The 12,438-nt window shown below is 36.4% G+C and overlaps 1 protein-coding gene across 1 annotated transcript in view; it reads left to right on the top strand.

Annotated features, from left to right (window-relative positions):
- Window positions 1-12,438, top strand: part of LOC120523552 (1,4-alpha-glucan-branching enzyme-like) — a 918,458-nt gene that overhangs the window by 283,314 nt on the left and 622,706 nt on the right. Inside the window, exons 4-5 of the mRNA XM_039744954.1 lie at window positions 3,428-3,553; window positions 8,639-8,774. Of these exons, the coding sequence (XP_039600888.1) occupies window positions 3,428-3,553; window positions 8,639-8,774 (262 nt within the window). The remainder of the gene's footprint in view (window positions 1-3,427; window positions 3,554-8,638; window positions 8,775-12,438) is intronic.

Here is a 12,438-nt window from a genome sequence, read left to right as displayed (position 1 = left end):
AATCTTTAAGGAAGGTAATAGGCTAAAGAATAATCCTTATCTTTAGCATGTTGTTCCACCAAGAGCATATGTTTAAAGTCGAATATTAAAAATCTGATAGCAAAGTAAGTATTCCAGCAACCTGTCCTAAAGTCCAGTGCTCAGTTTCATCAACTAAAAAAAAAACCTCATAAAAGTATAAGCTTTTCTTGTACACAGTTGCAGTTTGGTGTTATCAAGAAAAAAAGAACACATTAAAAACTGAAGGCATTATGCTCAGACTGTATAATGCACAAATGTTACCATACCTGTAGTGCTCTTTGGTCATTGCACAAGATAGACACATCACTTTCTGAAGCTGTTCAGAAAAGAGCAACCTACTGCATTCTTAGGCTAAGTTGAATACCAGACGCAAACCTTGAAAAGAAAATTTGTGGGATTTTGGAGTTAATTTACTGAATTATGTAGTTGATGTGGAAATTTTGACAACTTTTTAGAATTTATGGGACAATTTAGCAAACAGTTGGTCAGTGGAGTCTGATGGAATTAATTGTCACTTCTCTTTTGTTGAACTTCTTGCCTTCTAGGTTTTTACATTTAATGTAAGTGTACTACATCAACAAAATATTAAAAATAATGTCTAGGTATTTCTCTATTCCCCATTGTGTTTTTTAATGCTGTAATGTGGATGTGAGAGCCATTTGTCTCAAGTATAGTTTTACTGTTTCTACTTTCCTTATTTAATCAAGGGTCTCCTAATCTATCCATTGCACCTGTTTCAGAGTCTAAGGGAGCGTGAATAATCTGGGCAATTTGTAGAAAGCATTTTACAGTTTTCTCGGTAAAACTGAAAACTATACTCCTCTGGCAGATTGAAAAATCCACCCCTTAAAAAAAGTAGTTTGTAAGACTAAAATAACTTAACATAGCTATAACAGTTTGCTGTATGTACTGTATGCCTTAATCGGTTTTAATAGTTTTTTTTTTCAGAGTTGTTTAATGTGAACTGCAATAATCTTCCTACTCTATACTGCTAATAGCTCCCCAAAAATAAAAAGATAAATAAGTAAACTGTAAACTGCACACCACATACTTTACCTTGTATCCCTTTGTGTAATAGTGCTTTAATGAAAAATGCTTTGAAAATTTTCAAATTAACCCACTAGGGAGATATTAGTTAAATGAGAAGTTAAAAGTAGGACAAAGCTGAAATTTAAAACAGAAAAAAAAAAAACAAGCACACCTAAACCAATAGGTTCTGAATGTGGTGTTAGCATGCATAGATTTCCTGTTACATGTGCATTCCTGTAGTGAAAGAAACAGATCTTTTGGGGAAACTTAGTAGAATTCAGTAGAATACTGTTAAGATTTCATTATACCTATGTTTAATCTTTATTTAAACTAAATTTCTTCTCCTTCTTTTTAAGGTCCCTACCAATATGTAATTTTATATTTATTTCCTGTCACTTGATCTTTATTTCCTCATTTAAAACAAACACAATGTTTTCCTCAACCTGTCTGCTTAATTCAAAATATTGTTGACTGATTTTTAAGCCACAAGGCAATACACCATGGATATATTGTATCCAAAGAAATCCTACATAAAAACTGGGAGAAGAAGCTGCACAGACCAGGCTATCATCTGAACTTGAATGTCTGGAACTATGAGGCAACAATACCAGAGTAAATAGAGTTGGATTCCCATCATTTATTATAAATCAGAAAAATGGAAATGGAAAAAATTCTATAATTTTTTTGGCTGTTCCCACTGTATCTTAAATAAATCATAGTAAAATCAATTAAAGAAAATCTTGAATAGAGATTAGGTTTTCTAGCGTTCGCTTTTCTTTTTAAAATCAGACTTTTTAAAGGGTTTATGTTCTGAATTTCTTACCTCCTTTATGGAGAATATTGTTGTATTTCTTCACACATTCATTGTGAAGTCTACATCAGCAAAATTCAATAACCAGTTCCTTTTCTGTTCATCATGTACATTTTGGACTATAAATAAACAACCAGGTTATGTCACTTACAGAAATTCTCTTATGATTCTGCAGTAATTGGGTGTACTGACAAAGTGGACACTTCCCACCCCAGTACCTGTGTGCATGACAAGAGGAGAGTGGGGGTGATGTTCCTAGAGTGGTGCATAAGGATTTGTCATCCTGTCTATTCAGTGGAAAGAGATGGCAACTAAAGTTTTAGGGTCTTAATTGTTTGATTAAAGTAATGTGACCTACTTTTTCTTATGCCTCTCCATTTTTTATCATCAACTTACCCTTCAAAAATGAATAGAACTGAAACAGTGTCAAGTATTGACCTATCTGCATTATATTCACTGCATTAATTTAATTTAATTTAATTTTCATTTATGTTGTAATTTGAATGGCCTAACAATGAAGCATTACAGTGGTCCATTTTTATATTGAAATGAATGAACTAGCTTTTTTATACTATACACTGCATATTAAGAAATCACATTAGTTTTGATATTGGTGTCAAAGACATGCTTGTGCATTTTGTGGGGATTCTGCCAAATGAAACTTGTTCTGAAATGTATTTTATCAGATTGATCCTTACTAGAACATTGTGTGAGGCTGTTGGGATGGAGTCCTGCCTCTGTGACCCTGAAATAAATTAGACAAGTTTCTCTGTAATGCTCCCTTTCTCAAGGTTAACCTATACAGTACTAGGAAGTTGTATCCCAGAATTCATAAATAAAATTTGCAAGGTCATGTTGTTTTCTTTTTAACAATATTGTCTCCAATGTTAAAGCTCAAACCATAGAATCACTTGTGGCCATGACCAAATGTTAGATAAATGCCCATACAGCACATGTAATTTGTTTTATTTATGTATTTTTTTTAATGGTTTGGTGCTTGACATTTATACATTATATATTGTCACAAGAATGAGACATACTCAGATAAACGTTTGGGGCAGCCACCCGTATAATCTGGTATCCTGGCTGCAAAATCGTTTTATAGAAATACAGAGCACTGAAGTACATACAACCGAGTCCAAAACGAGACTGAAGGAAAAGGGAAAAAGGGCAGGCTTTTAAAGGGGAAGACAGGAAGTGAGGTCATAAGGATTGGGCACGTGTTCATCACTCATTGGATCAAGCCCGAATGTGACATCAGAGGGGCCGGAGCTGGTAAGAACTGTTCCCATTGGTTTGGTCCCGTAAGTGATGTCAAGAGAGCCAGGTGAATGGTCTACAGGGAAGGGAGAAAAAGAGTCAGTGCACTCTGCCACATCACGGCATGCCTCAGAACTGCCTTCACTCAAGCCCTTTAGCTGCCTCCCATGCGCACGTGTGTGACAATATTAAGGTTTTCCTTAAAATGATAAATCAGGTAATAAATTTAAACATAGTAAATATTCATGTGACTTTGTTTCCTTTTACTTTGGATACTGAAAGGTTGATTTTTTTTGTTTCACACAGGTTGTTATACGTTGTAGAAATGGTCAACTAGTCTTCAGAATATCACCATGGGCAAAATATGTGGTACGTGAAGATAACTCAGTTATTTATGATTGGGTGCACTGGGACCCACCACATCCTTACAAGGTAAGTGCATGAAACCAAAACAGCTCAATATTTAAGCTAATGAAAATCATGTATATATGTCTTCTTAAGTACTGCATATTCATCAATGACAATTGATTATTTAAATGTGTATTGTGTTACTGATGTCAACAGAGTAATGCGTTAGTCTACCTTAATTATTTAATAATTATAATGTTAAATACATTTAGAATGTACTGATAGAAATAGATAGAAATAGACATTTTGTATTTAAACTATAACAGTTCAGCAGGCTCTCAAACACGAAGTGCTAGCTTAAGATCATGTCCTGCATATTATATATACCCATGTAAACTAAACTTGGAATTCTTCAACATTGGACAGCTGGGTGACACAGGTTTTCACAATGCCATCTCACAGATCCATTAAAATAGATCTGAATTCCATGCTTGGCTGCTGTTTGTGTGGAGTTTGAAAATTCTTTTGTAGTCTCTGTAATTTTTCTCCAGGTCCTTTAGTTTTTTTTCCCACAACCCAAAGACACTCTACTTAAGGTCAACTAGATTGGCAAAAATTGGGTGTTCACATGACTGTCCTATACAATGGACTTGTGTCCAAGTCAGGGTGGGCTCCTGGCTTATATGAAATGCTACTGGAATAAGTTCTGGCCCCTGCAACCCTGAACTGTGTTAAGCAAGTTTGAGAATGTTATTCTCTGATACTGTCAAAGTGTAAAACTAACAGAAAGAAAGTATTGAAAACTTATTTCACTAGTAAAGCATATTAAATGCAATATGAAGGCTGAGTAGAGTGGTTTAATGCTAACAAATGTTCCTTGCATAAGTGTATAACTTGTTACTGGGCTGTCATAGCTTGCTTTTGTACAGTTTTTATGCAGTAGTTTAAAATGACACATTTCAGACAGCTGAAGTTTACTTCCCAACTTTGTGACTGGTAGGCTTCCAAAACACAAGGATTTTTACTCTTTGAATGTGGCACAGATTGTGTATGCCAGTGCTGCCTCTGACTGTTTCAGGGGCTCTAATAGCAGACGGGCTGAAACACCCAACCTAGGAACCCTGAGATTTACCTGTGAAATGTTCCACAGGCAGCATGTACAGAGTAGATGCTATAAATACATTTCCATGATCACTTTTCTGCATATGTACTTTATGATTTCTCTTGAAACTTTGAATTAAATCATAAAGTAACTATAAACGAACAAACTTAACAATCAATATGACAGCAGTGATATTCTTATTATCTTTATAATGTCTAGTGCATACTGAACTCCTGGCATCATTTTCCATTTTAATTTTTTAATATAACTTGGAAAGTTCAACAGTACATGGAGCTGGCATTCTCCTTCCCCACATTTAATGCTTTTGTGCTTGTTTCAGACCTTTTTAAAGTGTTTTGAGCTTCTACTGAAGAAATGTTTGTATTTTGCCTCTTGCCAGCAATTTCCGTAAAACACCTAAGTATTATCTTTTTCATATGATGCCATGTGTTTGGAATCTGACACCTTTTAAAATAGCTTAGTTTTGGTGTTGCCTTTGTGCCCTGGTCAAAATAGCACATGGTTTACCTGTGTGCCACACAGTGTATTTGACAAGTGACAGATGGAGTCCGCAAGTCAGGGATGCCAATACAGACAACACACTTCTACTTACATGAGTTGAACAGTGTTGATTTTATACAGTAATCTCTACTGGTCAAAATATATGCCATCTCCAAAAGACAAAAATGGTGAATGTTGGAATGACAGATCCTTGTATTGCAAAAACTGACTCATTGCTTGAATTAACAAGTCAGAATATCAACATTTCAACCAATATGATGAAATTATCTTTTAAGGATGTCCGAATAAAAACAAAAACAGAATGAACAAAGAAAAGCAAAAAAAAATATCATTTTAGTGCTCGACTCTTATAAAAGCAACCTTTCAAGAAGTGATCTATACTACATAAAACAAGAAAAACACTTTGTAATTTCTTTAAAAATGCAGTAAAAAGTGACATGGTGGCATGACACACGAGACCTGCACTGCAGCTCTCAGATTAGAGATGTAATCTTTGCCCACTTTACATCAAACTGCCACCCCTTCTTTCTTACTTAATTTAGCCAAAGTGAGATTCCTTATGATAAATTTCTTTGTACAACTGCTAGAATCGGTCTCTCTTTTGATTTGTTGTTTCTGGATCTTTCCATCTATTAAGGTATTATCAATCATCACCTAATAACATTCTTTCTACCTTGACTCAAACATTCAGGTTCCTAGTTTTGACCTGTTTTATTTTATGGTCATGGAGGAGAATGACTGTTATTTACCCTACACTAAGTCTTGACTAAAGGTTGACCTTATGGGCACCCAAGAAACCTGGGGCAAAAATGTCCTTGCCCTCCTTTATAATCCAGTGGCAGCACTAGACTTTGCCCTCTGCAGTAACACTGCCATGGTTCAGCATTTGCTCCTCCATAGCAGAATCCCCATTGCTTAGTCTACAGCCTGCAACAAGGACTTGAGCATCCCCTTATTTCAGTGGGAATCCCGATGCTGCTCCTCCTCATTAGTGCAGGATAACTATTAAAGGAGTTTTGTGTGGGTACTGTATCAAATCCACCCTTGATAAAAAAAATTGAGGTGCTCAAGCAAAAGGGACATTACATAAGAGCAACATGTTTGTCTTGATGAAGGAAAAACAGTTAACCTGCCAATAACTCTCATTAGATTTATTTTATATTCACAACTGAGGATCAATGTATGTGAACTCAAAGACTGTTACTTCTGTACTGGCTGGTACAACACCGTGCAAAAGAACACAAAGAGCGCTCACTTTCCACATATAACATTGAAACTTTCAGGACAAACATCACTTTCACCCATTAAAAATTATGTGAACTGGGCTAAAGACTAAACATCATCATTACTTTGTACCGGGGCTAATACTACTTAAAACCCTGTAGGTAAGTTAGAAGAATATGTTCGGTAGTATACTTTTATAAATTCCTCCTTCCAAATTTAAAAGAAAACAAACTTATGAGAGCAAAAGCTCCTTCCATTAAATTTGCCACTGCTAGCTCTAACACCTCCGCAGTTGCTTCAGACTATTTGATGTTTTGCTTAAACATACTCTTACAGAAGGTCTTTCTATTTAACTAACAAAGAGATCAAAAATCTTTCAACATTATTTAAAAGCTAGACCATAATGAATATTTCCTGAAGCATATCTAGAATCTGGACAATAGTTACAAATGGAAAAATAATTTATTAAAAAAAGGGAAATTGTTTCAGCTTAGATTTTTATTTTTCTATTTATTGCCATGTGCCATTATATACATGCATATATTAATCTTCTATGATCCCTGTTTGTGGAGGAAACCAAGTACCGCTCATCACCTGTGCTATATAATTCCATTATCACTGTGAAACATGAGGGTGGCAACATCATGCTGTGGGGATGGTGTCTCAGGGGCAGGGTCTGTGAGAATAGGCAGGATTGTGGGAAAGTTGAATTTACCAAGTGTACTGAGATGTCTTTAATGAAAACCTGTTCCAAAACACTCTGGAAACTATGACTGAACAGAAGTTTCTCCTTACAACAGGGCAGTGACCCAAAACACAAAGCAAAGACAACACAGGGGTGGCTTAGTGTCAGCTTAGTAAATATTCTTCAGTGGCCCAGACTTGAACCCATTCAAACATTTCTGGAAGGTACTGTAAATACCTGTGCACTCACAGTCTCCATCCAACCTAAAGCAACTTGATAAGATCTGCCTAGAAGAATGGTAGAAAATCTCCAATTCTTGCTGTACGGACCATGTTGCGTCAAACCCAAGAAGATTCCATGTTGTAATTGTTGCCAAAGGTCCTGCAAATTAGTACTGAGTAAAGGGTCTAAATATTCAATGTAATATTTAAATTATTTATTTTTAACATATTTGTAAACATTTCTGAAATGTTGTTTTACCTTTGCCATCCTGAGTCACTGAGTCTTGCTTGAGGAAGGGTAAACATTAATTATTTTAGTATAAGGCTACTACATAATAAAATGTGTAGAAAGTGAAGGGACCTGAATACCTTCAGCAAACACTGTATATCTCTGGATAAATTATAAGTGATCACCAGAATCACCCCCCTTAAACAACAGTTGTTTTGGCAATTTTGTATTTTTAATACATTTTAATTCTCAAATTTCATTTATATTTATGCATGTTCTTGGCTGTGTAGTGCAGATATTGCTGGAATATTCAATGCCCCTGACCCTTATTAGTTTGTTAAAACACATGGATGGATGGACGAATATGCCTTTTGTTGAAATTTACACACTGAAATTTGTTCCACTTAATGCTGGTACTGGTTTTTGGTCATCTTTAGAAAAGTATTCTGTTTTCTTCATTTGTCTTTCATGGGTATTTTTCTTTAACGTTCTTACTGCACGTGCACCAAATTTTAATGAGTGCATTGATCTCTCCAGTCTATTTATAGTAGGTAGAAATTACATTATTTTTTGACATAGATAAATGGACCAGTGCTCATTCATTAATAGTTTAATTTATATGGGGACTTTTTCATTTCTTTAAAAATGCCAAAAGTAATCTAAAATATATTTTAAGGAGTTATACTGTAGCAGGTGTATTGCATTTATTTTAGGGCCAAGTGTTTAAAATGTTTAAATCACAAAAACAAAGAATCTGGCTAGTATGGCACTGGTGTAGTCATGTTTTATTTTATGTTGGAATTAATTTTAATGAGTTCTAGTTACTTTAATGTAGTGACTAATTTAATCAGGTTAAAAGTATTTAGTAATATTTTTCCTCCTTTTTATGTTTTTTTGTGACATTTTAAATATGTTTTTCAGAAGTAAATTTACTTAAAAATAATCACGATTAAAGTTTTTCAATAATGTGAAGATTACTGTAACTGTCTGGTGAGTTAATTTATATTCATTGTGAATATAATAGTAACTTGATGGCTTTCAGAAATACAAAATTATTTTACTACTAATATTCCTTCCATCAGGTTATGTAATTTATATTGTCTTGAATGCTTCATATTATTATGAGTTAGTTTAATGATAGTCTGTGTATGAAAGATAATTTTTCTCTTACTTGTATACTCTACAGTTCAAACATCCACGCCCAAAAAAGCCACAGAGTTTGAGAGTCTATGAAGCTCACGTGGGTATAGCATCTCCAGAAGGAAGAATTGCTTCCTACACCAACTTCACACACAATGTACTCCCTAAAATTCATGATCTTGGTAAGTGGTATTTAATATTTTAGAATTTATAACTTTATTCCATGCTTAAATATGTGTATACCTTTTTCCATTTAGCAGGTATGATTACACAGTTATTGTGAGCAAATGTAAACATGTCATATTTTCTGTGCAAGATATTATTTTGCTTTTTGGTGAACAAAGTCCAGTTAACAAAACTAGTTGACCTCTTCAGATTTTAATTGTAAAAATGTTTTGATAGTTGACAAAGTTCATTAGCCAATTCAGTACAGTGCAAACTACCCTTGAAAAGGTGAGTTACATTTGGTGCAGAAGAGAAAAGATGACAAAGTTAAATAAAATAATTTATAACTTTGCTTATTTACCTGCATATACATTGTCAGAGCTGGAGCTTTTAGAGGAAAATACAGTATATTTAGTCCTTTTCTGTAGTGGTTCAGGTATCTAGCCATATAAACATAGAACAAATACATTCTCTTGTGTCTACTACTAAACTTGTCACAGTTTTACAAGTCTGCCAGACAAATAGTTCATTGTCCAGGGCACCATAGGCTCATCCACTTGCATATCTCTGAGCTTACCCATTAACAGGGATTTTTGGATGGTATTCAAGGCACTAGAGAAATCAGAAATTTTAATCCCCTTAGTGCTGTCACCTTTTCCAGGTGAGTGTAAGCCTTGTGGAACAGATAGACAATTGCCTCCTCCATTTCAGTCATTGTCCAATAGGCAAACTACACTGGGTTTGGGTGGTCTACCACAAGAGGACTCCTATAGTCCAGGACTAGCCTCTCATGATGTGAAATATAAGTGTCACTGGTCTGTAGTCATTATGCGATGAGGCACCTGTCTTCTTTGGAGCAGGAACAATGAAGCATGTTTTCCACAGCAGCTGTACTTTTTGCAGACTTAATGACAGACTGAACATGTGAGAGAGGATACCACAAAGTTGGTCAGCACAAGCATTACAAACTCTAGTACTTGACTCCATCTGGTATTGCGGCTTTTCCTTTATGTAGCTTCCTCAGTTTGTCTCCTCACTTGGTCATCAAGTATGGATAGCTCATATTGAAGGTCATAGTTGGACTCATCACCGATCATTCCAGTTGAAGTAGTCGTAGTCGTTGATGTACAAGAGATGTGTGGGGAAATTGGTCATTGGAGGAAGGTGGGAAGCAGTGGAAGGGAAAATTTATTAAATAATTGGTTTGTGATATTGACTCTGTCCATGTCATTTTCTAGCATATAAGCCTTGAATTGCCTGAGTCTAGTTATTACAGTATGCTCAGTCCTTTCTAGAAATCTTTCATGTTATTCTGAGTAAAATTGTCATTAAAATTTTGTAAGCTTCCTTTCTTTCACTCAGCTTTTTCTTCAGCACTTGCTGGGCATCCTTCAGAGCCTCTTTATCACCAGATCTGAATGCCCGATTTATCTCATTCTGGAAACTTTTTAGGTCCTAAGTAATCAAGGGCTTGTTGTTGGGAAAGCATCACACTACATTTAAGGGTACCAAACTCTGTAATGCAGTGAATAAGCGTCTCCGTACCATCCTGATGTGACTTGCACAGTAGATTTATTAACCTGTTTTGGAAAAAAAACTTTCCCTGAATCTAGTGTTACAAGTGTTTATGGTCCTACACTGTTTGATGATTGGAGAAATTAGAAAAGTCACTTTGGATAGTGGTGGAGATGTTAAATATTTCTGTTTGCCTTTTTAGAATAGTGTGTGGTATATATATAAACTGCTCAAAAAAATTAAAGGAACACTTTGAAAACACATCAGATCTCAATGGGAAAAAGAAATCCTCTTGGATATCTATACTGATATAGACTGGGTAATGTGTTAGGAACGGAAGGATGCCACATCGTTTGATGGAAATGAAAATGATCAACCTACAGAGCCCTGAATTCAAAGACGCCCCAAAAATCAGAATGAAAAAATTATGTGGCAGGCTAGTCCATTTTGCCAAAATTTAATTGCAGCAACTCAAAATTGTACGCAGCACTTTGTATGGCCCCTGTGTTCTTGTATACATGCCTGACAACATCGGTGCATGCTTCTAATGAGATGACAGATGGTGTTGTTCGGGATCTCCCCCCAGATCTGGACCAGGGTATCACTGAGCTCCTGGACAGTCTGAGGTGCAACCTGGTGGCATTGGATGGACCAAAACATAATGTCCCAGAGGTGTTCTATTGGATTTAGGTCATGAAAGTGTGGTGGCCAGTCAATGGTATCAATTCCTTCATCCTCCAGGAACTGCCTGTATACTCTCACCACATGAGGCCAGGAATTGTCGTGCACCAGGAGCCACTGTACCAGCATAGGGTCTGACAATGGGTCCAAGGATTTCATCCTGATACCTAATGGCAGCCAAGGTGCCTTTGTCAAGCCTGTAGCGGTCTGTGTGACCCTCCATGGATATGCCTCCCCAGACAATCATTAACCCACCACCAAACTGCTCATGCTGAATGATGTTACAGGCAGCATAATGTTCTCCATGGCTTCTCCAGACCCTTTCACTTCTGTCACGTGCTCAGGGTGAACCTGCTCTCATCTGTAAAAGCACAGGGCACCAGTGGTGCATCTGCCAATTCTGGTATTCTATGGCGAATGCCAATCGAGCTGCATGCTGCTGGGCAGTGAGCTCAGGGCCCATTAGAGGACATGGGGCCCTTGGGTCACCCTCATGAAGTCTTTCTGGTTGTTTGGTCAGAGACATTCACACCAGTGGCCTGCTGGAATTCATTTTGTAGGGCTCTGGCAGTGCTCATCCTGTTCCTCCTTGCCCAAAGGAGCAGATACTGGTCCTGCTGATGGGTTATGGACCTTCTATGGCCCTCTCCAGCTCTCCTAGAATAACTGCTTGTCTCCTAGAATCTCCTCCATGCCCTTGAGACTGTGCAGGGAGACACAGCAAACCTTCTGGCAATGACACGTATTGATGTGCCATCCTGGAGAAGTTGGACTACCTGTGCAACCTCTGTAGGGTCCAGGTATCGCCTCATGCTACCAGTAGTGACACTGACTGTAGCTAAATGCAAAACTAGTGAAGAAACAGTCAGCTACTTAACTGACCAGATTAATATCCCATAAATTTCATTGACTTTATGCTATACTCTGATTAAAAAGTGTTCCTTTAATTCTTTTGAGCAGTATATATATATATATATATATATATATATATATATATATATATATATATATAGAACAGAGGGTAATTGTATGCTAAAAATATTCATCGCTACTTTAACAACCCTTTTAGTAGTTTGTGGTTCTGAGTCATATGGGTATCAAACCATGATATACTGTTACACAGCTGGTGAGGATTGACTCCACTGTGCACCAGTAGAAGTTGTCAAGTATAGATTGAAACATCCAGGCTTTGTTTTAGATATCCGTGGAGATAAAGTTGAGCCTTCTTTACAATAGATGAGATGTCTTGTATCCTCTTAAGGCCATCAGTGATGGTGAGTCCAAGAAATGTAAAGTTGTTGACCCTTTCCACAATAATCTCTTCAATATTTGATGAGAATGTAGTCTGCCTGATGCTTTCTCAAGTCTAAGACTAGCACCTTGGTATTGCTCATATTTACAGAGAGATTTTTACATGATAGCACTATACATCTGTAAATGGTGTAACTGCTATTGGTGATCAGGCCTACAATGGTGTTGACATCA

This window comes from Polypterus senegalus, chromosome 2 (genome assembly GCF_016835505.1).
Source record: "Polypterus senegalus isolate Bchr_013 chromosome 2, ASM1683550v1, whole genome shotgun sequence".
NCBI classification, from domain to species: domain Eukaryota; kingdom Metazoa; phylum Chordata; class Cladistia; order Polypteriformes; family Polypteridae; genus Polypterus; species Polypterus senegalus.
This window is presented reverse-complemented; position numbering and strand designations above follow the sequence as displayed.